This window comes from Curcuma longa, chromosome 6 (genome assembly GCF_044706935.1).
Source record: "Curcuma longa cultivar G26 ecotype Majalengka, Jawa Barat chromosome 6, ITB_CL_G26_1.1, whole genome shotgun sequence".
In the NCBI taxonomy this organism is placed as follows: Eukaryota; Viridiplantae; Streptophyta; class Magnoliopsida; order Zingiberales; family Zingiberaceae; genus Curcuma; species Curcuma longa.
In genome coordinates this window covers 3733495-3761075 of record NC_133866.1, presented here as the reverse complement: position 1 = coordinate 3761075, position 27581 = coordinate 3733495, and the positions used below count along the sequence as shown (strand labels likewise).

The window sequence follows — 27581 nt, the reverse complement described above, 5'->3', positions numbered from 1 at the left end:
CATATGATATTCATTGATCTAGAAAAACCTAATGACAATCTCGAGGGAAATTAGATGGCGAATTTTAGAAATGAAAGGTGTTAGTGTAGCGCATATTGAAACAATTAGTATATATGAGAACATAATGACAAGACTAAAACTTCAAGGATTAATTGAAGCGTTTCATATAAAGATAAGATTACATTAAGGAACAACTCTAAGTCCATACCTTTTAGACCATTCACACTAATCATGCATGAACACACTCAACTCATCCAAGATACGTTATCATGGTGCATGTTTTTTGCATTTGACATTATTTTAGTCGATGAGAAACGGTAAATGTTAAGTTCAAATGTTGTGAAAAAAACACTAGAATTAAAAGGTTTTAGGTTTAGTAGAGTAAATATAAAATATATAAAATTTAAGTTTTTCTACAATATTAGACATAGCAAAGCAATTGTTATAAAATATAACTAAGAGTTTTAAGTATCCAAGATCATTTTGGTAAAAAGATGAAAGGGTTGATTGAGATATTTTACATAGAATACAAATATGATAGTTGAAGGACATTGGATATTCTTTGTGATCGTAAGATACCTCTAAAGCTTAAAGGAAAGTTTTATAAAATGATAATTATACCTAGTATCTTATATGGAACTGAATGTTGGCTATGAAGTGAACACACAAGCAAAAGATGAAAGTCGCAGAAATAAGGATATTAAGAAGGATATGCAGACATACGATGATAGAGCGGATAAGAAATGCGAACATTAGACAAAGTCGAAGTTGTGTCTATTAAAAGAAGACTCTAAGAAACTTTTAAGATAGTATACACATGTACTTAGACGTCTAATAAATGCTCCCAATTAGACGATGTGAGATCAGAACAAATACACACATTAATAGAGTAAGAGGGAGACCAATGAAGACTTGGTTAACAACAATAAAACAGGATAAATTTTATTTAAAAATAGATAATGATATAGTAGGGGATCGAGCCCAATGGTGTAGAAAGGTTCATATAGCCAACTCCACTTAGTAGGATAAAAGCTTGGTTGTTGTTGTTGGGATCAAAGGACCATACATATTAACTGATTATATATATATATTACTTGACCAAAACACCAATGTATATTAACTGATTACCAAGTCTTTTTGCTTACCTGTGATACGTGTGTATAGTTCTACCTTTAAAAGCAGCAATAGTATGTTCTACACATCCTGACTCATTCAGGGTATCCGTATGTATGTTGACCTAAGAATAAAAAATTGTCAAGCAGAATACAGGAAAAAAATTCGAAGGAAGAGATCATGACATCTACCTGAATATCAAAATCTTCAGCAACTGATAAGCAGTTATTAATTGCAGAAGGGGTACTTCCCCAGTCTTCATGCAGCTTAAGGCCTATAGCTCCTGCTTTAATGATCTCAACTAGTCCCTCTGGTTTTGCACTATTGCCCTGGATACAGGTGGTGAATATTTAAAAGAAGTCATATTATTTCTCATTCATGATGGTGGTACTGCTGACAAAGGAAAAACCTCTGAGTTGAATGAACATAGCATAGTTAATATGTTGACGGTAAACATCAAAAAATCTCTTAGAACAATCAAACTTCAGATTTGCTTCAAAACTAACACTGTGATTTGAGGTGCAGCAAACTCAGAAGCAAAGAGAAGCAATTAATTGCCTGTTTTATTTTCTTCAATTTTCAGCAAAGATTTTGGCATTAAAAAAAATCTGGCAGCAATCACCATTGCTATAAAATAACTTAAGGTGGAATGTGACTAGTACCTTGCCAGTAAACCCAATATTGATTGGAAAATCATCAGTTGACTGCAGCATCAACTGCATATGGAACGGAGCTGGTGTACAAGTAGTTGCCCGAGTCCCATGTGCAGGTCCAGTGCCACCTCCAACTAGTGTTGTTATACCTAACCACATAATGTTCTTTGTATTGAAATCTAATAATAACAAGCATGAATAACTCGTCCACAACAAACAGTTATCACAAGTCTACAATAAAATTTTATTGTTTTAGCAAAAAAGTTATTGAAGTCAATTAGTTGGAACAGTCTTGCAGATGTTACAGTATGTTAGGGCGAAAGAGAACAATTAAGAACAGTCAATTCCAGTGGTATACTATGCTGTCAGTCATCAATTTGAACAGAAGCAGTCAGTTCTCATGGTACACTATGCAACATTTTGTCAGTCACAATTTGAACAGAAACAGTCAATTCCCATGGTATACTATGCTACATTTTCTGTCGGTCATCAATTTGAACAGTGTGAAGCCAGCCTACATCACAACAATACCCTCTGCATTTCATTCTTAATATGTCCCAGTACAACTAATTAAAGACTCAGGTCCCATCTATATTTTGAACGAATATATATCAACAACAAACTCTTGTGTAATTTTGCAATTGTGCAAGTATTTTCTTCATGATGCATATCCTTCATCAAATCATACTTTATAGCTACTAGGAACTGATCCTTTATAAACATTGTTTTTTGGCTTTCTCAAATATTGAAAATATTAGAAAACAGAATAAAAATTTATATCAATGCCAGCTTAAGTTTTTCCAATCAGCAGTCATCCAATCCAATGTAACACGCAATAGGTTGAGTGTTCAAGTTGGAAGTAGGTACACCCATGAGTTTGAATGGAAATGGGTTGCAAAATAATATATATATATATATATACTTAGATTAAAATCTACTGTGCCAAGCAAGAAGGAAAACTTCTGTTTTTCTCAAGCAACGAAACACAAAATAGGAGTGGAACGCAACAGCAATGGGTTGAAGCAATAAACAATGGCAGAGAAAGACAGGATAATGGTAGGTGAGCACAAGCTTGAACCAAAACAAATGACAGTTAGATCTCCTTCCTAGTTCAAGGCATGATAGAAGATGTTCTTCCTCTTTCAAAAGCAGCAGCAGAAAAAATTGAAATCAATTGGAAGTGATTATTTTCAAGTGCTGATTGGTATCAGATGGCTTGTCCGTTACATATCTAACACAAACAAGGAAAAGGGGTTTATTTATTTCAAATTTGTAATTAATTTTGCTAATTATCATAGTCTAAGTGTTGAAAGTTTGGTATCTTTTAATTTGGTAAGAGTATATGGGTACCTTTAATTTGGTAAAAATTCTTTTGATTTGGCAAAAGTGTTCGATTATTGTATTTCTAGTATGGTATTTCTTTCCAAATTTAATTGAGATTGAGTCAATAAAAAGCGTCATGTTTCAATGTATTAATTTAATAAAATTTTCTTTGATTAAACTTTGTGTGAGGTTCTTATTCTTTGTATGAGATAGTTCTCTTTTTTTATCAATTTTATACCAATTTTGTATATGATTTGAAGTTAAATTTGTTGTATCAATTTGGTAATAGAGTAACTGCATATCGAGTAAATTTTGTATCAGAGTGTAAGAGCAACTTCATGCTACGTCAACTAGGTACCAGAGGATCCGCATCTTCATCCATTACTGTTTCATTTTCTTTTTCCCATCACTTTCTCCATCTTCCAAATGAACTCCTATGAAAAATTACTTGTGCTTGTACTTCGTGGCAATTCAACATCAAACTAGGCTCACAGCATCTTAGTATAAGCATCCCTTTTATGGTTCAGAATTTCAGTTTGTGCCATCTGACATGGCCAAAAGTTATCATTCAATTCTGTGACCAAAACAAGGAACAAGCTGATACAGCTGAAAGTTTTTGTGCCAATCATAGGGAGGGGAGGAGGAGAAAGAAGACGCTATAAAAGAGGAGTATCAGACAATGAAGAATCAATGGAGACACTCAATTGATGTGGCAGAAGAGAAATCGAAGAACATCAATCATCAATAGCAAAGTGAGGTAAGGTCGCAAGATGGAGTTTTTCCATATCATGAAGTGGTCAGTCACAATTGGCAATTGCGAGAAGTGAATTGAGCAACTGAGACGAGGTTGAGGTCACCATGTTAAGTTTTACGTGAAATTACATGCTTTTTTCCTAAAAAATAAGGTGAGTTTTATTAAACAACTAATTAATAAATATATATAATGCATACATATCTTTAGTTGATACAGTTAGTTAATTAACATTAATAATTAATTGATACACATATACATATAATATATATATATATATATATATATATAGGGGTGAGTAAAATTTCGATTCAACCAAAATAACCAACCGAACCAAATTAATTTGGAAATTCAATTGGGTTAATTCAGAAGTTCCATTTTCTTTAAAAAATATATATATCGGTAATTTCGGTTAAATCAGTTTGGTTATGAATTTTAAAAATCAGTTAAACCGATTAACATATTTAGTTTTTTATTAAATAATTAAAAAATTAAAATATATTAAGGCTTTTTAATTTTTTATTAAACAGATTAAGTTTTTATTGAAAAGCCTTAATATTAAAAAAAAAAAAGGGCCAATTCAGTTATTGACCGAATTAATCAATTTTTCATCGGTTCAGTTTGTTCAATTTTAATAGTAAAAATCAATTGTTTCGATTGGTCGAAAAAAAATCGATTAATTTGATTTTAACCAATTTGATTCAGTTAATTCGGTTTTAACCGAATGCTCACCCTTAATAAATACTATATTAACTAATTTTGTCCTTTAACTAATCAACTTGAATCAACTACCTAGTCGGCTCAACCACTCCCGATTTAAGGTGAACACTACCTTCCTAATGTGGTCAACTTTTACCTAAGTTAAGAACTAGCTTCTCCCAAATACAAGTCTCTCAACTCTCAACTAGAGTTTTACCTTGCAGCTTCTCTTTGCCTACAAGATCATCTTCCATTAGCTTATTCGTCCCTCAGATACATTGAGCTCTACTCCACATATCTTCTTTCACCCTTCACCTATGTAGTTCGTCTCCTCCAGTTGAGCTACAACTCGATACTCCTCATCCTACAATCCCTCATGTGTCATACTATCATTATCTACTCTAACAAACTTCAAGCCATCAACTCAATCTCCAACCTTGGTCATGCTAAGTCTCCATATGCACAACTTCATACACAAATCCAATACAAAATAAAACTCACGATTGCGATAACAAGAGGATGGATACAACTCTTATTCATAGTCACTGGAAATGTGAAAAATATCATGCCCTTAGCAAATGTGCATTCAAAATGAGAACCTGAAAAACAAATTTGAACCAACAGAAACAAACCAAATTAATTCATTTCACCAATTATCAAACTTTTTTCATTTTGAAAAATAGGGAAAGTTAGAGATATTATATATAAGGGCCTAAAAGATCAAATAGAATAATATATAGGCAAAGCAAATCCCTTATGAGTCCCAAAGTATTTGAAGATTCGTCATATAACAAGTAAGATTTTTTCAAATTCCGTTGACCAAGAGAAGTCAAAGCTACATAGTTATTTGAATAGTTAGTACTATTATCAACCAGGGAGAAAAATCGAATGAGTGTGGGAAAATAATTCCATATTGATTCAAATAAGTCCATATGCTCCCATTTTTAATTAGATTCCAGCTAGATGCATACATGAACTGTAATGTGCTTCTCCATGGGTATTCGGTAACCAAGTATGTAGAGGTATAATCGGCAATTTGACAACAAAAGCAATAAGGAATCTAAAATATAATATTATTTCCAATGCCACAAGATATGATTGATTAGCTAATTTTCCAAAATCCAGAACTCCTATTAAAAGAAAATTGGAGCCCCCCCCCCCCCCCCTCGCCATATACAAAATAAACTTTATCGCTGAATAGAGACATTTATTTCCTCCCCATATGGATAAAAGTAAATAAACAAGATTTATTTCTAACTCCCACATCATGAAAAAAAAAGTAAAAGGTCTTGAGAAGAAAATGGTCGTATTTGACCATTGTACATTACTAGCATGAGGAAATAGAACAATTGCGAATTTTTAGTAGCTGGCAAAGCCATGTCACTAAATTGGGTCCTATGGAAAATCCATTGATTCCCACTCTCTAGTGAAAATAAAAAATATTTATCCATTTAAATCTTCCAATTGGATTAATGGATTGTCCAATTGGAAATGAAGAAAGAAAACGTGGGTCATTAAAAGAAGTTCTAACAAGTAAATAATACCTATAGTATACCACTTAAACATCTTATTTCCACTATGAGGAAGAAATAAAATGCATATATATATATATATATATATATATAAATTTTAATATATTAGTTGATGAACTTTTGGTATTGGAAAGTTTTAAAATATATTTTTTATTTTTTAGTTTAAACCAAATCAAATTTATTAATATAGTTAGAGATGGAAGCTTGTAGGCTTGATTTTGGTTTGAAATTTTCATACTAAAAACATAAAATTTGTGATTCTCTAGCAAACTAGCAGACAACGCCCAAAAACAACATCCACATCTCCACCACTCCATTAGATTGTAAACTAGTCATAGCTTGATTATATCCAAGCATATATTTATTAAAATAATAAATATGCTCAAGTTTACCTCAATTACAAAACCCAGTTTATGATTTTGTTTTTTACTTGTTTATTGAATAGCTTGTCAAGCTTGAGTCATGGTCAACTAGATAAAACTCCATTCAACAAATGAAATGTAGATTTAGATCTATGCTCTAGCTTTAAGGGAATTGAGTTAATAGTTAATGAGTGGTATTAAATATAGGTTCAGTCCTACATAAGATTTGTCATCGGGCATTAATGTCCAAGACCTATATATATGCAAGCATAATTCTCTTTGAATAACAACAATATAATATTAACCATCGCAACTAATAGCAATACTATCAAAAACTATACAAAAGAGCTATCTGTCTATCTAGTTTATTCAGTGTCGTTGAAGCCAACATTTAACAAAATATGTGTTGACTCCTATTACTCCACCTTAGGTCAACTATAGGCCAAAACCATATGCTTCAAAATAATAAGTCATCAGTCCGAACTCCTATTACCATACTGTTTATTATTCACTTGGTTTTCTTACGTTTTGGCAAGACTTCTTCAAATTCTACTTAAAGTAGGCTTAAGTTTACTTGATTTTTAAGGTGAAATAAACCAAATAGGACTGGATTACCGGAATAAAGTCGGATAAGATCCACTGATCTTATCCTTACATTGTAGCAAAAGATGATAACCCTCACCCCGGGGGCACCTCCAAGACTGCCCCATACGATATGGAAGGGAGGTAAATCACGGGGGCTTTGCCCAGCACAGTGGCCTCTTGCATAGGGGAGAGGGGTCAGAAAACCAGCAAGACATTCCGCATACGTTAGGGATCGACCCCTTGACCTATTGCAGCAACGCCACATGCAGAAACCATATGTGCTAGCTCGTGGGGGCAGATCTTATCCTTACATTGAGCTATATGCAAGTGTATCACTACTAATACCCTAATCGATTAAGTCAATTCTTCTAGTGCATTAAGTTTGCTTGGGCCTCTCTATTCCATTTGACTCTTCTGATTAAGAATCTATCGTTGACCAATGAACATTAAGGACCCAAATATATATGGTTTTAAAATATAAGGCGAAATAAACCTGATAGAATTTGTCAATATAATATGATATCTACATGATCCCATACTGGTCAAAACTTAAACATAACTTATTGTAGATGTGACTGTAGGTTGAATTGCTAACATTCTCAAAGGAAGTTCATGGATACTTATTGATCAATATAATCAGAAGCAAGTACAAGAACTGACCACTTGATATTGCTTCACGTACTAATTGGGGGCAGATGAAATGGATATGACAATCTATGCCTCCTGCAGTCACTATCATGCCCTCTGCAGCAATAACTTCCGTATTGACCTGCATAAATATTTATACAATCCACAATTTTGTTAAACTTCATGTTCTATTATTCATATACAAGGATACTAAGTTTTTTATTGGATTAAGAAACAAACCCCAATGATCATGTTTGCATGAACACAATCCATGACATCTGGATTTCCTGCCTTTCCAATAGCAACAATTATATCCTCTTTAATACCGATATCTGCCTTGTAAATTCCAGTGTAATCAATGATAACAGCATTTGTGATAACTGTATCTAAGGAATGGGAGGATGGATAGCCAGTAGCCTGTCCCATTCCATCACGTAAAACTTTTCCACCTCCGAAAACACACTCATCACCATAGACTGTATAATCCTTTTCAATTTCCGCAAAGAGCTGCGTGTCACCAAGCCTTACTTTATCCCCAGTAGTAGGGCCATACTTGTTTGCATATGTTTCTCGTGGAACTTCAAAGGTGAAGTTAGCATCTGCTCCAACAACACCTTCACTGAATGAAATAGTAAGGCATCGACAACTGATCAGGCAAAGTAACTGACTAAAGCTAACCAGGCCTAGTGTAATATAGAGAATCTCCACCTGGAATTTGGGTCATCTGCATGCTTAAATCCTTTTGCTATGAGATCCTCCAACAGCTTCTCTATTCGAGAATCATCAACAGCACCGTCTGCCAATCCATTTCCACCTCTGATAATCTTTCTACCTCCTATACTGACCAGGGTTACCTCTTTAGAATCTCCTGGCTGGAAAAGTGTATAATTTGTGGAAAAACAAAATGTCAAATAGAATGAAGAATATCAAAAAAAAACCACTTCTTTAGTGGACTAAACAGATTGCAATAGACAGGCCAGCGAATACCCAGATTTAATAGTTGACAATATAAATGGCCTACGTATGCCTAACCATTAATAGCTAAGTTACAGAAGCACTAAAGACGTGCATCATCCAGTTTGGGACTGTAGAGATACAAGTCTATTAGAGTTATTATGTTCAGTTATTAGTTATGTGTTGTCTGAGTCCCACATAGGGTGTTTCAGTTGTACGGTATCATCTTGAGTCGTATTAGTCAACTAATTTGTCATGATGTATGTTGTTCTTTTAATGCCCATTTCAGTTCTTTAGAAATGTCAGACTGAAGCATAAGGAAAGTTATGTATCAATTAGTGCAAAATGCAATGTAATAATTGATTAGAGAGTGGGCCACTCAGATCTGAATAAAGGGTCAAATTAGCACTTCCTTAAGAGTTAGTTAGCAATTATAAATTTTAAAATGCCTGTTAAAAGCATATTAGTAGGCATAACCTCAAATCGTATAGCTGTCCCTGCAGATATATTTAATCTCATACCATAGGCCCTTCTTCTATCAAAAACCAAGTATGGGTTTGTCTCAATGAAGTGATAATGACTTCCAACCTGCAAAAGCCAATGAGTTTCAGAAGGGTATACAGATTTGCAACAAAAGCATTATCAAAATATCAGAGAGAACGCAAAGGCTAAAGGATCATTTCAAACCCTGACGCAGTTGAAAGAATAAAACGAAACATATCACATTTGGCATATTACATTATTACTCTAAGTTAATTTAATACGCTGTTGTACTGAGTAACAGAAAGTGAGAAGAGCATATAGCTAGGGATGGCTGCCTTATTATCAAATAATTACTTCAAACCGCCTCCTCAAAGCTAGAGCAAATATATGCACCAATAAAACTAAAAGTACCACACACATTCAGTGACTTTTTAAACAATTCCCTAACTAGTTAACTTAGCTAATACAAATCCAATTATCCTTTGACAACCAATTTCAATATTAGTGATCCTTTTAGAAAATGAGTTTGGTGCTGCAAATTTGAGGAAAAGGAATATTATGTGGACCCTTACTGTAATCCATTACATAGTATAATCAAACTAACAACAAAATACTAAATCTAAAATAATATTAACCTAATATTCCCCCCCCCCCCCCCCCCTCCTCCCTTTTTCCACGCCCACACACACACACCCCACCACAAGATGGAGCATAAATATTAACCCCTTAAATATCTATTCCGGCTTGCACATGAACTAGGAAAAGACAAAAGCCGATTAAGACAACCATCTTGAAAATGAAAACATAGTATTGGCACACATGCAGAATAAAAGCTAACAAAGACTTGACAGAGCATGCAGGCATCAATTCGTTGGCCTCAGATTAGCATGCTGACAAATAAGATGATGAAGTGAGACCTTAGGAACAAGTCTTTTGATCCTCTGCAACAATGCATACAAGAATAGTAGGCAGACTGAAGAAAGAGAAGGAAAACACTCAAAAGAGAAGGCCATAGAAGATAAATCATTTGAGTGAAATTTTTTACATGGCAGCACATAAAACAGTGGACAAACAGATGAATGGGAAGAAGAAAGCACTCCACAAGAATCCTAGGTGAAGATAGACAAAAGCATAATGTCCAATGAGGGAAGGAAGAAGAAAAAAAGATTTGAAGGAAAAAGGAAGTAGCTGTAAGCCAAGGAAAGTCACAGAAGAAGATGACGGAAAGCAACCTCAAGAGGCAGCAGACAAATACTGGAAGAAGAAAGGTATAGAGACCCCTCTTGCATCCTCATCTCGCAATTTCGTAGTACCCCTATGATTGCATTGCTCAAAATTGCCAGTCGTTTGCCCCAGACTTGTTTACACTTGTCGCTTCCTCACACGATCCACCACAAGCTCATGCGGCTGCTCACAGCAGCCTAAGCACTTCCACTCACAGATACACTGCTCAGAGTTCTTAAACGAAGTCGGTCATTACCTATTTGCCATTGCCTGTCATCATCAAAGCTCACCATGGTCGCTTGCTGCTAGTCCACCAGTGCCTTATCTCGCAATTTGGAAGTACCCCTATGATTGCATTGCTTAAAATTGCCAGTCATTTGCCCCAGACTTGTTTACACTTGTCGCTTCCTCACACGATCCACCACAAGCTCATGCAGCTGCTCACAGCAGCCTAAGCACATCCACTCACAGCTACACTGCTCAGAGTTCTTAAACGATGTCAGTCATTACCTATCTGCCATTGCCTGTCATCATCAAAGCTCACCATGGTCGCATGCTGCTAGTCCACCAGTGCCTTCATGTCAGGCAGCGATCATGAAATTGGTGTTGGCAAGGCATCACACAAAGCATTGCCTGCCAATCAACATCCTTGAGGCAAATTGGGCAAGATCACCCTGACAATAGCCCTTGCTCAGAGCTGTATCAGTAAACTAATCAAATCAAAGAACCAAATAAGAAAAGAAAAAGAGAAAAAAGATTGTCTTATCATTTAAAAAAAAATCTTTTCATAATGACAAGTGATAGTAGAGTAGATTGTTGACAAAACCATAAAGGTCATACCAGTACAGCACAAGCCCAAATGTATCTGCTATGGAAAACTTGGGCATGCTAAGGCCATTTACAACTCTCTTCATGGATATCTACCAAGTCATCCTCAAGACACTGCTCATGTGGCATAATTAACTACGGTCGCTCAGGATGTTTCGTCAGCTCCCATCCCTTCTAGTTCTAGCTCAAGCGCCATGGTTCTTCTTGAGGAGTATATCCTCCTTCAGCTCCAGCTGCAATATGCCCCATCTCTGTCAGATGCTACCATACCTCGTAAAGGTACGTCTTCTATACTTATGTCACATTCAACCTAGCATCTACTTGGATCCTATACTCAGGCATCTCTAAATACATGTTTGGTAAGATCACCTCATTTTCTACTCTTACATCACTTAGCTCACCAACCAGTGTTATGCACGTCGATGGTCTTTTCACATTAGCAAAAGACATTCGCAAGTTTCTACGATTTCATTTTTATCACTTTCCTCTATTCTTTTATGCCTTTCTTTTAAGTTATTGTGTAATATTTACTATTAAATTTGTTTGCCTTTAGAATTTGCAGAAAAGAAAGGTGATTAGAGTCAAACATGGGCCACAACATTTCAATTTGCTCATGTGCTCTAGCGCCTAACCCTTCTCAACAATAACTGCAAATTGTAATCATCTTGATTACTTAAGTTTCCAAAAATTTCATCATCTCTTTCTGCTCTTATGGCTAGCCTTTCTCAACATTTTTTGCAAATTCATAATTGTGTCTTGATTAAAAGATAATCCCCAATTTGCCTCGTAATAAGAGTATTGAGCATGAGTCGTATAAATTGGGAAAATATATCAATCTATGTTTTCAATAGCGTCAATAAATGTGCTTTTACACTACTTTTTTTTAGTTCATCAAGACATTTTAGGTCCTAGTGGAGTCTGCTCCAAAATTAGCCTTTATATACTTTGCTGCGTTCATTAATACTATTCAAGAATGACTTGACTTTTCTTAAAGAAAAATTGTTCTAAAGTATACTCCATCTTTTTCTCATTTTTGTGTTGATATACACCGTCCATCTAATTAAGGTATTAAGGAGGCATAATACAACAACAACAACAACAACCAAGCCTTATCCCACTAAGTGGGGTCGGCTATTGAATATGCTTATTTCTCTCTTTTCTAATTGCTCCTCTCTTGATAGGGCATTGTTTATCAATCATCTTGTTTCGAAACATCCTAATTGGAACGAATCAACATGCTCCTAAGCATGCCGAGATGAATCCAAATAAGTTGTAATCCTATAATTTGTATCCAAGATTTAAAATATCATATTATGCTAGACTTTTAATCTTCTCACTCCTATACTTTGCATCCAAGATTTAAAATCTCATATTATGCTAGAATTTTGATCTTCTCACCATAAGGATACAATTTTGATATGCCTTGTGCTAACACTCAGCACATACTAGCACACTCCCAAATGTTTCAAGATGAATTTAAATAATAACATTAAGTCAAATAAGTGATACTTATATTAATTAATATTTTTAATAGAAAACTCGACTCAACGACAACAGTCACGAGTCTAGACAGAATGATGGAGATAGCTAGCTACGGTGTGGTCATCCTTGGTGCAACCATTGTCGCAAAGTTGGACACACCAAAATTAAATGTTGGGTGATTCACAGAAAGCCACATAACTAGAAGCTCAAGTCGGAGTGCCACCCACGAGTAGGATTGAGTATTCGATTAAAATCGATCCGAATAATCAAAATCGAACCAAACCGAATTTTTTCAAACTAACCGAACCGACCAAATTTTCAAATAAAAATCGAACAAACTGAACCGATAAAATATCAGTTAATTCAGTCGAAAATCGAATTAACTGAAATAATCAAATTTTTTAAGTATTATGAAAGATTTATTGATTAGTTAGGGGTTTATAGGTTCGCTTACTTAAGAATTTACCGATTATTTTTATTTTGATTAATTCAGTTTAACCGAATAAGAAATTTTTAAAGCCAAACCGAATTAACTGATTTTTTTAGAAAAAAATTGAAATTCCAAAACAACCGAACCGAATTTTTAAATTCGATCGGTTTGTTCGGTTTAACCGAACTTTTGCTCACCCCTACCTGCGAGCGTCGTCGGCAACCAACCCCTTCAACACTAAACAGATTGACTTGTTGATGAAGATGTTGCATGATCTACCCAGCAACGAGAGACATGGAAAGGCTAAAAATCAGACCGGATTCTTTTCCTAACACAGACCCATTGAAAATCAAGTCCAATTTGAAATGTCAAATCAAAAAAGGCCCACTACTACCTTAGCCCATCTGGACCCACTAGTTACTCAACCCACAATGAAGATATTTTCTCTAATACCTTAAATATAAACAGGTCTCTCAGACGATGGATTGTTAACATGACGAGGGATATATCTCTCATTCATAATTATGTTCCATGTCGAGACAATTCCACTATTCGTATTGCAAATGAGTCTATCGCAAAAATCATCAACATTGGTTCCGTAACAATAACGCCAAATATATACTTGAAAACAGTTCTTTATTTCCTACATTGGACTACAGTTTATTATCCATAGAAAAACAGACTCATGATTTAAAGTGTCTTGCTAAATTTTCTCCTAAACTGTGAATTTCAAGATACGAAAACGGAGAAGATGATTGACAGTGTTGAATCATGCTCCGAACTCCACATTATTCATGGGACTTCACCTCACTGCGGAAATTTAACTAGCTACCACTCTACCTCTTCCAACAATAAATATGTCAAAATCATATTATGACACTATCGTCTTAATCATCCAAACTTTACTTATCTTGCAAAACTATTTCTTAAAGAAGATGTCAGTTCCTTTTAGTGCGAGTTCTGTCAACTTGCTAAACATACACGAATATCCTTTCCAAGCTTAAGTTACAAACCATCTAAATCCTTTTAACTCATTCATAGTGACGTTTGGGGGTTGTCCCGTATTAAAACTCTTACAAGAAATCGTTGGTTCGTTTTATTTATTAATGATCATACTCACCTGACTTTGTTGTTTCTAACGAAAGATAAATTTACAATGAGCCACATATTTGAATAGTTTTATACTATGATTCAAACTCAGTTTTAGACATCTATTTAGGCACTCAAAACCGACAATGCCAAGGAATACTGCACTCGAATCTTGACGCTTTTCTATCCTCAAAAGGCATCATCCACCTCAATTTCTGCATTGACACAACTAATTGATTATCTTCCTAATTTGTAGATATTCGGTTTCCTAGTTTTAGTAGATGTATATTCTATATATTATGATGTAAATTTTTTCCTTGGGAGAGAAAAAAAGGAAGGTCTATTGAAGGAGAATAACAACCAAGCAAACCAGAGAACTTCTACAAACTCAGCACTCTCAAACACAAGAACCAAATTCCACTGTAGTTGACACTCACGATGGTATGGATTCCTCTCCTCATTATACTCTTACTTCTATAATTGATGATTCAGATTTGCCCATTGCTCATAGGAAAGGGATCCGTAGATGCACTGAACATCCAATTCAAAGATATGTTGCATATGGAAAGTTGTCTCCATCTTACAAGGCATTTGTTACAAATATGGACAGTGTTAAAGTGCCCCTATCTATTCAGAAGGCTCTCATAAGACCAGAATGGAAGAAAGCGGTAGAACAAGAGGTTCGGGCCTTAGAAAACAACACCACCTAGGTCTTGACAACATTACCACCCGAAAAAAATCCGATTGGGTGTAAATGGATTTTTACAATCAAGTACAAAGCTGATGGGAGTATAGACAGGTTCAAGGCAAGACTTGTGGCTAAGGGGTTCACTCAAACCTACAGAATTGACTATCAAGAAACGTTCACACTAGTGGTCAAACTAAACACAGTTCAAGTGTTACCATCCTTAGCAGTAAATCGAGATTGGTCATTATATTAACTTGATGTCAAGAACGCATTCTTGAATGGAGACCTCGAAGAAGAAGTCAAAATAATCATACCTCCTGGACTAGAAAATAGATCAAATCAAAACTTGGTGTGCAAATTAAAGAAGTCATTGTACGGCTTCAAACAGTCTCCGTGCGCATGGTTTGAGAGATTTGCTAAGACCTTGACAGTCAATGGGTATTCACAATGTCAAGCAGATCACACATTGTTTGCTAAAGGTGGATCAGGAGGAAAAATGACAATTCTTAGTCTATGTGGATGATATCATTCTTATTGGAGATGATTCAGAGGAAATTCTTAGGCTAAAAAAATTGTTGGCAACCGAATTCGAAATCAAAGACCTCAAAACACTGAGATACTTTCTCGGAATGAAGGTGGCTCGATCAAAGGAGGGTATTGTTATATCACAAAGGAAGTATATATTGGACTTGTTGAATGAAACCGATTTTCTTAGCTGCAAACCTGTTGATACACCTTTGGATTCTACAAAGAAACTGAATCAAAGTGAAGAAGGCACGCCAGTTGACAAGGGTTGGTATCAAAGGCTGGTTGGAAAACTCATTTACCTATCACACACTCGACCCGACATTGCTTATTCGGTGAGTGTAGTCAGCCAACATATGAATAATCCAACTAAGGATCATTTAGATGCAGTGACTAGAATTTTGAGATACTTGAAGATAACTCCTGAACATGGATTACTCTTCAAAAAGAATGAAAATCGTGTAGTTAAGATTTACACAGATACAAATTGGGTAGGAGAACAGACTGATAGAAGGTCAACTACTGATTATTGCTCTTATGTTTGGGGGAATCTTGTCACTTGGAGAAGCAAGAAATAGGCTATGGTTTCTTGCAACAATGTAGAATTGGAATATCGAGCTCTTGCTATTGGTATATGCGAAGGAATGTGGTTACAAAGATTGCTAAGGGAACTCAATATTGAAATTCAAGCACTAGTGAAGATGTTTACTGCCGGCCAGGCAACCATTAGTATAGCTAAAAATCCAGTGCATCATGATAGGATGAAACATATTGAGATTGATCATCATTTTATCTCTGAAAAGGTCAACACAGGAATCATTCAGCTTAGCTACATACCTACAAGACAGCAGATTGTTGATGTCCTCACCAAGGCACTTCCAAGAGTCAGTTTCGATGAGTTGAATTCCAAGCTGGGTTTGTATAACATATACAACTCAACTTTAGGGGGAGTGTAGAAATAAAAAATTTAGTTTCTGTATCTAGAAAAGATTAAGATTTATTTATTTTTGGTAGTATCGAATTTAGGAAATTACAATTAACTAAATTGATTGTCTTTCAAATTTGTAGATATTTGGTTTCCTAGTTTAGTAGATGTATACTCTATATATTAGGATGTAAATTTTTTCTTGGGAGAGAAGAAAAAAAAGGAAGATCAATTTCTTCATCATTTGTTCATATCCACCATCACAATCGTAGTAAACTTATCCAAGATCCACCAAATGCATTTTCCTTGGTTACTCACCATTCCATTATCAAGAAAACTTACAACACCATGGATGCCATTTTCTTTGAACAACAGTCATACTGCTCCAGTTCTGATATTCAGGGGGAGAATCTGAGTGAATATCATCATCCATTACACTGCTCCGAACTAGAGCCCGACATCATTCACCTTCTATCCAATCCCCTTATGTCACATCCCATTCTGGCATCTCCTCTCATAGTGAAGCAATTTCGTGTATACACAAGATGAAAGACACATTCAACACCAGTTCAAGAGTTAAAACCGAATCCAACTCTCACAGACATTCACTCAGGTACGATAATCATAAATCTACTTCACTTATGGATAATAACCTTGACATTCCAATTGCTTTAAGGAAGGGAGTTAGATTTTGCACGATGCATCCCATCTCCAACTTTATTTCTTATAAAGGATTGTCACCAAATTATCAGGAGTGTGTCGCCACCTTTGATAATATTCAAATTCCAACCACCATTGATGAAGCTCCCAAACACCCTGGATGGAGAAAAGTTGATGATGAAGTAAAAGCTCAACAAAAGAATGGTACATCATCTATTTGTGAACTATCAAAGGGAAAGAAAGCAATTAGGTGCAAATGATTTTTTAAAGTCAAACACAAAGCCGATTGTATAGTTGAAAGACTAAAGGCACATCCTGTAGCCAAAGGATTCTCACAATCCTATGGCATCGATTACCAAGAAACCTTTGCTCCAGTGGCCAAGCTCAACACTATCAAAATCTTATTCTCTCTGGTTGCAAACAAGGACTGACATTTACACCAATTGGACATCAAAAACGCCTTTCTAAATGGTGGCTTAGAAGAAGTTTACATGGAAATTCCCTCCGGCCTTGGCACCCATAACAACAAGATATGCAAGCTTCAAAAGTCATTATATGGTCTTAAGTAATCTCCCAGGGCATGGTTTGACAAGCTAGCTCCTTCTGTGACAAAGCATGGATACACTCAGTGTCAAGCAGATCGCACTTTATTTGTGAAAATCTCTCCTGAAAGACAAATCACCATTCTTATTGTCTATGTCGATGATATCATCATCATCGGTGATAATGAGAAAGAAAACACAAATCTAAATGGGCTCCTCACTTAGGAATTTAATATAAAAAATCTCGGGAATCCAAAATTCCTCCTTGGCATCGAATTGACTCGATCTAAACACGGAATATTCCTATCATAGTGGAAATATACGTTGGACCTACTAAAAGAAACAGGCATGCTTGGGTGCAAGCTTGTGGATATTCTAATGGATGCTTCCAACAAAATTGGCTCTAGAAATGATCGTGCACCAGTAGATAGGGGGAGATATCAACGACTTATAAGACGCCTCATCTATCTATCCCACACACGACCTGATATCAGGTTTCCCACTAGTGTGATACATCATTTTATGAATAGTCATACACACATGAACAATGTCTATAGAATCTTGAGATGCCTCAAGAGTATCCCAGACAAAGGGTTACTATTTCGAAAGAACAAAGATCGAGGTATACATGTATACTCAGATGCAGACTAGGCTGGGATCTTACAAATAGACGATCGACCTCAGGCTACTGTACGTATGTCTAAGGTAATCTGGTAACATAGAAAAATATAAAACAATTTGTGGTTGCAAGAAGCAATGCTAAAGCAGAATTTAGAACTCTTGCACTCAGAATTTATGAAGGTATATGTATTCACATAATCCTAAAAGAACTTAGAATAATCATAGATAATTATGTCAATCTACAATGTGACAATTTAGCAGCCATTAGCATTGCAAAGAATCCTATTCACCATGATAGAATGAAACACATAGAAATTGACACACTTCATTTCCAAAAACGTAGCGAAAGAATCTGTGGAACTCTCGTATCTTCCTTCATGACATCAAATCGTAGACATACTCACAAAAGCTCTCCCATGAATCAACTTCGAAGAACTATGACAAGTTAGTCATGTACAATATGTACAACCCAACTTGAGGGGGAGTTAGAATATATTGTAAATATGGATAGTTTGATTTAGATTTATTTGATTAGATATTATGGGCAGATTTTATTTGATTTGATTGTATTTCATTTCATAAATAAGGAAGAAGTGTATAAATAAGCAATGATCCTCATGTAAAGATTCAATATCAAGAATTTGAGAAATTCTTCATTCCAATTCTCTTTCTTTCTCTCAACAAAATTCTTCAATTTCTTTCTCTTTCTCTTGGTAGAATCCTTCAATAATACTAAAATAGAACAACATATTTCTCCCATGCTTATTTGAGATTTTTTTATTTTTATAAAATTACACATGGCAATTGAATTTTTAAATGAATGAAAATTGATGAATTGTACCTATTTGGTAACTTCACCATCCCTTCGACGTTTACGGTTCATCTTCAAGCATATCACTTCATCTTCTCCTTGTATTCAAGGTAATTTAGTTTCTCACATTGTTTATCTATCCATCTCTATGAACTTGTAGATGGCGCAAAATTGCAAATGCAAAGAGCTAGGAGGGCAAACGTCTAACTATGGTTGAAGGCATCAAAGAAGTATATCATTTTGGTCGTCTAGCACAAAGGAAGGAATCTAGATGCAATTAGAGCAACCAAAAGTGAAGGTGCCTAACAGAAGTGGGAATGACGTAATGTCTGCAAGACTAATTGACTTTGTCACACTTGCCTCATACTGTCTTAGACCATAATGACAACTAAATAAAGACGACAATGACAAAGAGGATCATGAAGGCATAAACTCTCAAGGAATTATACATTTTTGGCTAAAATGGAGAAGCCGCTCCCATATCAAATAAGGGAGTGATGGGCTTCAACTAAGGCATCGATGGATGTTTGTGTTGCTTTCTCCAAGAAGGGGTCATTTGATATGGAATTCTTTGCATAAGTAGTTGTGTTACATTTGGTAAATATAGAAACAGCTTAGAGAAGAACAAGCGAACACAACATCAAAGTTAGAGAAGTAATTGCATAGACCCTCTTTCAAAATGATCAAAATCAGTACCACCTTTAATTCTTCCTCTTCACAAGTTCTAGGTCAAACTTTCCTATTTATGAGAACATTAATCTTTTAGAGGCGGTAGATATTGGTTATGGTGGAGTAGTCTTGTGGTGTTGGTATTTTCTTTTATGTCATGGTAATGAAGGACTTTCATGTCAAAGGGGTGGATGGCTGACATATTGCCACTAATTGTGGATTTTGGTGCAACCGGTCATGTGAAGGGTAGTTGGGCAGAGCTAAAGGTGCCCATGAAGTTGCATGCCTCTCATTCATGTTTTTGGTTGTTGTCGTGATTTGAACCGTGTCACCAGCAAAATCGAAACGTATTGTTCGCAACATTCTAACATTTGACACCTCTTCGCATGGTACACTGCGAGTCAAGATGAATTGGAATAATATTGTTATTTTTATTATTTTATATCCATACGATAATGACAAACCTATACCATTCCAAATAGAACACAAAATCCAAAGTTAAATATATAATTGTCTTTATCTTCATCTTCATCTTCTTTCTCCTTCAACCTCTAATTTTCCACAGGCACCATATATCAAAATGCCAACACAATACCAAATTAATATCATTCTGATTAAAGATATAAATTCCAAAATGACTCGAGATTGTGAACCTTGGTTGTTGTTGTCAAATGGATTACCTCATCATAGAGACTAAATTGTAAAAGCATTTTTCTTTCTCAAAGGCTTGGTTGTAATTTTAGTTGTTTCGGCATGAGGTAGGAACAGAGAAGGTGGTAGTAGAATAAGAGAAATATCTTTTTCCATTTGTTGGGCTTGATCCTAATTTTTTTGAACTTACTGAGATGCTGGTGTTTGATATCTCACTTTCATCTGTAGTTTGAAGGGAAGGCACTGTGAGATATTCTGTCTACTAAGACTGAAAGTAAGGTAGAGAGTCAATGTGCATCTTTCCTGAACTTACAATATAAATTTGGTGTATCCAACTCTGCTTTCAAATTTCTAATTTTGGAAACCATGCATGAGCTCCCTTATTCCTTCACCCATCGTTCTGGAAAGCCTTGAAAGAAATCTTGAAAATCTCGAACATTGTTATAGAAGATAAAGCAGGATTTCACCTTCCCAATAACTTTTATATTTAGATTGGAACAAAGCTTATCATTGTCAGGTAGCAATTTAGTAGTGGAAGCGTTAGTGTCACACAACAACGAAGGATAAGATTCGTGTAGCCCACCCCAAATAATTTTGATAAATATGACTGGAGATATTCATTAGCATCATCAAGCTTGTTTCTCCAAGAATGTCCAAACTATATGCAATACTTTCTTTTAGTACTGTAACTAACAAAATTCCCTTGTTTTAAAATTCTTTCTGCAGTAATTTTATATTGCTTAGTGAATGTTGTGTCCTGTAAGGACTTGTGATGGAAGACCGAATGATCAACCTTATATCCTGACAAGACAAACTCTGTAATTACAGCTCTGATCGCAACCATCAATGTGTTTCTAAAATTGCACAATTTTTTATACTCTGCCAATTAGATTGGCTTTACTTGGTTTATGGCAATGTTGCTATGCTTGGTTTAAGTTATACATGTGGTACTTCCTACCTTGCCTATTAATATAAAAAGGGGATAGAAAGCATCCCCTTTTATCAATTTGTTATCAACACTAACACTACCCTACTCAAACTTCCGCTCTCTTACCTCACCCTGTGAGCCCCCACCCCCCCCCCCCCCCCCCCCCCCCCCCCCCCCTGCCTCCCCCTTCCCAGTGGAATGCACTGCTCATGTCCCTGCTGCAGGGATTCATCTCCACACAATCCCACTCACAGATTCCTGTGGGCTAGTGTGTTCTTCATGATGCACACAGTCACCTAAAACGTGTGGACCTTGCTTTGTATCACCACTAAAGTAGGCACTCTGCATTTACATCCAATAACAAGGCATGTAGTCCCTAATCTCATCCATGAAAAGTTCAACAGGCAATACAACAATTGTGTAAAGATGCAAACCAGGATTCGAGCTCATGTCCCTGTTGCAGGGATTCATCTCCACACAATCCCACTCACAGATTCCTGTGTCCTATTGTGTTCTCCATGATGCACATAGTCACCTAAAAGGTGTGGACCTTGCTTTGTATCACCACTAAGGTAGGCACTTTGCATTTACATCCAATAACAAGGCGTGTCATCCCTAATCTCATCCATTAAAAGTTCAAACAAGTAATACAACAATTGTGTAAAGATGTAAACCAGGATTCGAGCCACTTCACCTGAATGGGCCGATCTGCTGTGTTTGTAACTTTTATCTTTACTGCCTTCCTTCCATAGTTTATTACAATTTTGCCAGCCGCAAAAATTATTTCCCCAGGGAAGTCATCATGTTCATCCCCATGAAACTTGTCCAGTGAAGGAACTGCATTTTTTTTAATAGTGTTATTTTATTGGAAAGGAAATGCATGAGCACTGTAGCTTTTTCAAATGTCTAAGCTCGAAAAAAAAATCAAAGCAACCAAAACACCCCAAAATATGGATATAATCACAGATGTTGTGAGTGTGACTACCAGCTACTTTCTGGATAGAGGCATGTTATGTATAAGTAGGTATTTCCGGCATCACTTCGAAGAATTATCAAGGATTTGTACCAAACGCATGATTACTCTTGTTCTCCATTCCAAACTGGAGCCATACCAATCTTTTGGCTCAGGTGCATGGCAGCATTACTACTTTATCAACATTAGGTTCACAAGTCTTATATAACTGTTATGTGAGGCAACAGGTACAAAACAAAACAAACAGGAAAAGGAAAAACTATCAAAAACATTTCTATTAGATTTTGAACAACGAAAATTTGAGCCAATAAATAGCAGATGGTGCATCCCATCTAAAGAAATGGATGGAAAATACTCTTAGGAAAAATTAAAATCGAATGCAAACTGGGGCAAACTGACATATTTAAGAGCTCAAGGTAAACCATCACATAAACAGAAGTTTCCATAGAAAACCCCAAGTTTTCATGTACTATATGTTAAAGAAAATCTATTTTTTGGATAGAACAGGATAGTAATGAAGAACTTATAAATGGAATTTCAGTTCTGCAACTAAATAGACCATGGAACAATATTAACCAACTGAGCTGTAGCATAAGTTTTCGCATACTATATATTCAAAATAAAGGTCATCTATAATTAAGCAACCAGCAAAATTATATTGAGTGTGCAGAATCCAAGCCTGCGCAATTGTTTGAGCAGGTAATCTTCTGGACACGCTACCTGGTAGAAAAGAACCATATAATGCCAGCTCTAAATCTCCATTATCACATGCAATTGGATCGTGTATGGTAATTAACTTTGTCCCATCCACAAATGTTGCTTCAACCTTAAATGAGAAGAAATGTCAAGCACTAGAGGCATTTGTAAACTTAAATCGAGAATGTCATAAATGTACAATGTTAAAAATGAACCAGAAACAAAATAGTCATCCTGAAATTGCAAGAATAGGAAATTAATAGATTTCATTGAGTATGTTATGTCATCTACTTAATGCAGAGGTACTCAGGCATATTACAAGCTGAGTAAGCATTCAATCAAGTATGAGAAAAAGGAAGACTGATGACGCAAACAATTAAAATTATGAGATTAAAACCAGGGAAAAGACAACCAACAGGAATTTTTTCAAAAATTATATGTAGAAGTTTTTTCTACTGCTGGTGTTCACCTGTTTGCATATCAAAAGAATTTGTACTCTGAAGTAGATAGGAGAATAGGAGTGTAAGAAAGTAGGAAAACTCTTCCACTTATTTGGCATCCTTAGCTGCCATATCAAATTATCAATAAGCAACAGTTCTACACTGCATTAGTATCTACAAGAATATATATTTTTTTTAAGAATGTATACTGGTTTTGGACACAAAGTAAGAGAAAAAATGTTACGGCACATAGTCCAAATGAATTTCCAGACATGCATTAGGATTGTCCTAATTTTTGCTCGTGACAATAGCAATAAGTACACTAATTATCTGATAATGGAAATTATATAAGTACAACTCTAGGCTTAAATAAACATGACAATATAACCTGAACAGTTTCCAAAAGGTGTCCAACTGCTGGAAGAACCTGCCGTCTGTTAATTAGAACAAAAATAATCAAATTGCAGAAGCAAAAAATAAAAATAAAAATACTAGTCACTAAGTTACAGTGAGATAGCAGCATGCAGTTTCAAGTTTTTGTACATGACAATTTACCAAGTTAGATTGTAGAATCTCAGAGGAAAGCATTTACCTTTCAGAGGAATTCTTATGCTTATGTTCACACAAGGATACAAATAAAAAAGGCAGTAACACAATAAAACCATAACCCTCGGACCAAGGTTTATAATAATATAAGTGGAGTAAGTCATATTTGTTGGATAATCTTGGTTATCCATTGTGGTTAGAATGAATGGTTTTGATTTTTGACAATAGTTTTTAAGTAAATTGGTTTAAACTGATGACCTTGTCTTGAATTTGCAATTCTATTATCTACTATAGATCATTGGACAATGCTAAGTTTGAATGAGTGAATTGAAGATAAGAGTGAAGCAAGTGAATATTTCGTCTTTTGGCTTGTCAAGCTTGAAGACTACCTTTAGTGGATGTGTAATGTATTTTGGTTCACAGGTAGATTTTGTATGAATAGGAAAAGTACATAAGTCTACTATACCTAGAGAGCTTGTTCCTATTACTTTCATGCTTGTAACAAGGTGTATGGGTAAGTTCCTTATTTCCATATTATATATCAACTATGTTCGGTTTAGGAAGTTCTAGATTGTTGGTAGGGACTTAAAATATGCATTCCTAGATCTTGAGATATCCTAGATTGCTTTAGGAGTTTAGAAAATGACTTAGTTTGGGGTTTCAAGATATGTGGTTGGCAAGTAACTAATAGTTGGTCAAATACAGCTGGCATAGGACACAAACTTTGTATCAGTTTTAGTTGACTGGCTCTAGCCAAGCAACTACAAATGACACAAAGTTTTAATTCTTGATTGATACTACAGTATTTGGGCGACTAGAATTTGTTCAAGTGACCAAAGTCAACTTCCTGTTTGGTTAATCATCAACCAAGGGTGTGTTATTCAACTAAATATATCCTTTAGAATAAACCCACCAGTGATTTTGTTTGATGTTAGTCGATCAAAGTTGGACTGGTCAACTAATCTCGAGCAAAGGTATCCATTGAGATCGATTATTGGCCATCTTAAAAAAATATTTTCATATACCTTTTGTAGAACCTTTCTCCAGAAAACAACTCATTCTGAATCAAAAATGCTACTAAGGAAAATGCTCAACATTCTCAAAAATCAAAACGTGGGATCCAAATTTCGTTTTTAATTACTAAAGCTCTTGTTTTGTAAAATTTAGTATCACTTTTGTGTTGATTCTTATTCATTAGTGTGAGATGTCATTGATAATCGAGGTCCATTGACTCGTGGCAATGAGTGTTTTAGTGATTTTATTTTTAGGACTGTCACACGAGAGCAACAAATCTGTGAAGTAGAAACTGGTTGTTCCAACCATGGATTAAAATTTCAACACGAGTTTCGATTTATGATCGGAAAACTGTATCATACCATGCCAATGTGATTTCAGTATTTTTAAATATAAAATATATTAATTAAAAAAACTAATATATTAAAAATTTTAATACTAAAAAAAATAAAAAGAAAAAAATGTGGGATCGTAGCACCGCGATCCCGCAACAACTCCGCGGGATCGCAGCGCCTCCACAACCCCGCGAAGATCACCCTGATCCCGCATGTCGGGCGGCAGACGGAATGACAAATTCCGCCTGTTTCGCCCAACACAATATGGAATTTTAAACCATGGTTTCAACCCACATTATATTGTTGTGCTAGAGTTGTAATCTTAATTGTTTTGTTTCTACTATGTATATCTTTTTATAGGTATAATCTTAACACATGTGTATATATTGCTTAAGTTGGTTTGAGTTTGAATTAGCAAAAAAAAAATCCTGATAGTCTATTCACGCCCTAAACTGTACCATATGTTCCCATAATATGAACCAAAACATATAAAATCGTAATCCAGACAAGAAAGAAAAGAAAACTAGGATAAGAAAGCACATTAGGTCTTTCGACCAGAAAGTTGCAAAGTTAGTGATGTAAATGTTCACCCCAAATAGGAGTTATGCCAGTCTCCATAATCTCCAGTAGAGTGATATACCTAAAGTTGACAGTTTCCTACAGTATAATTGAATACAATAGATAAGACAATTCACCAACCTCCCCAAAAGCTGCTTTCCAAGGCACATTAAATCACAAACTTTTTTGTCTCCATCACGAACAAATTCCAGGATCTAAAAGATAGATTAGAAAAAGTAAGATATAACAGGGGTTTCAGAGTCTTTGATTAAAGTTAGTGCAGGATAGGAAAACCATTTTGATTTTGATCAACAAAGAGCAAGCTACCAATGCTCAAGGATTTTGGGTGGGGTACCCAATTATACAAAAACATGAGGTATTACACAACATAAGATCAATATGGAAGAATAACCATTATATTGGAAAACCAAACCAAAAAGCTAGCAGAAATTCCAAAGACTGCATCTAAGAGTAGATCAGATAACACAATGACTATATACCATGTGTATTACTACATCATATCAAGGTGCACGTGGAATCTGCAAATAGATCATTTGACAAGCTATTGAATCAAACACAAGTTTCCCATATTTAAGATATGGAAGGACCCATAATTCTAGGAACATTTCATTAGAAGAAACATAATGTAAAACGAAATTACAGAAATCAGTAGCTATAAAAGGGTTGTTTGATTGCCTGATACCATAAGATTGTCAGATGCATTAGGACTTGTCAAATCCTCTAGGAGGATACAATTTGATAGGCAGAACTTATTTATTGGAATCTCACATCAAGCGATTATGTTGAAGTAGCAATCAAGTTTTATTCAGTTCTTTTAGGTATTTGGATCATTTTTATTTATGCCTACAAATTGGTTGTTTAAACATAAGATTAAATGGGGTTCCTTGGAGCAAAAGATAGGTACAATAAGTTTGAGGTTGGTAGTTAAAAGAAGCAAAAACATGGAGAAGATCATGCTGCAGATGGTTTAATCTATCAAAGGCAGGTGAGGCAGCTGAAATAAAACAGAGATGAAATTCTGTGTAAACAAACCAACCAAGAATAGAATCAAAACAGTTCTACAAATGACAAAAACACTCTGGAATTGTAGTGTTAAGCGAATACATTACAGAGGAGTGGCGTTGGAATCTAAAAAATTGAGATGTATCCACATTTTATACCCATCTCAGTTCTAATTCTGATTTATGTCAATCTACATTCAGCTTCCAGTAGTTCACTGAAATATATTTATGGAGAGAAACTAGCACCACTACCTGTATATTTTAGCAGTATGATTTAATTTAGGCCTTCAAAATTATAGGATTAATCTGCTATACATATCAACGCTCTCATCCAATGAGTGACAAGTCATTTTGGTATTAGTAATATATAATTACGTTATGATGCTTCTTATATTTTCACAATTTGTTGCTCTAAAAATTTAATTCAATTGACTATCTATCTACTGTGGTTTTATATTAGAGGTAGGTAAACTAAGTATAAATGGATTATAGGATTAAAACACACAACATGTCAGTAAGGAACATTCCTAAATCCATATTGTTTCAATCAATGATCAAAACTCCAAAATGAAACAATAATTCTAAACCATCCTTGTAAAAACTTGATGTTTTTATACAAACTACAAAGAATAGTTTCTGACATACCCATGGTTCACAAGTGACAGGAAAGCGAGAGTGTTTGTTAATGAATATAAGAGGCGTGGAGGATCATGCACACGCAACTGGACAATGTCAGCCATAACATCCTTTCTGGCTTCTATTATTAGTTAAGTAGCATTCCACAAAGCTCAAGCACACAAATTACCTGAGTCAACCAAATAATGGGTGTTCGCTCAAGAAAA

At 35.3% G+C, this 27581-nt stretch overlaps 1 protein-coding gene and 1 pseudogene across 2 annotated transcripts in view; both read right to left on the bottom strand.

Moving 5' to 3' along the window:
* Positions 1-27581, bottom strand: part of LOC141830647 (urease) — a 48448-nt gene that overhangs the window by 18284 nt on the left and 2583 nt on the right. Inside the window, exons 3-13 of one of the 2 annotated variants that reach the window (XM_074718055.1) lie at positions 25859-25932; positions 23653-23698; positions 22849-22954; positions 21850-21992; positions 9077-9187; positions 8354-8517; positions 7886-8264; positions 7679-7787; positions 1776-1915; positions 1305-1442; positions 1146-1237 (exon numbers count right to left, since the gene is read on the bottom strand). In XM_074718055.1, coding sequence (XP_074574156.1) covers positions 1146-1237; positions 1305-1442; positions 1776-1915; positions 7679-7787; positions 7886-8264; positions 8354-8517; positions 9077-9187; positions 21850-21992; positions 22849-22954; positions 23653-23698; positions 25859-25932 — 1502 coding nt within the window. The remainder of the gene's footprint in view (positions 1-1145; positions 1238-1304; positions 1443-1775; positions 1916-7678; positions 7788-7885; positions 8265-8353; positions 8518-9076; positions 9188-21849; positions 21993-22848; positions 22955-23652; positions 23699-25858; positions 25933-27581) is intronic. The other variant, XM_074718054.1, reaches the window with a different exon arrangement.
* Positions 5238-6105, bottom strand: LOC141831028 (NAD(P)H-quinone oxidoreductase chain 4, chloroplastic-like; annotated as a pseudogene).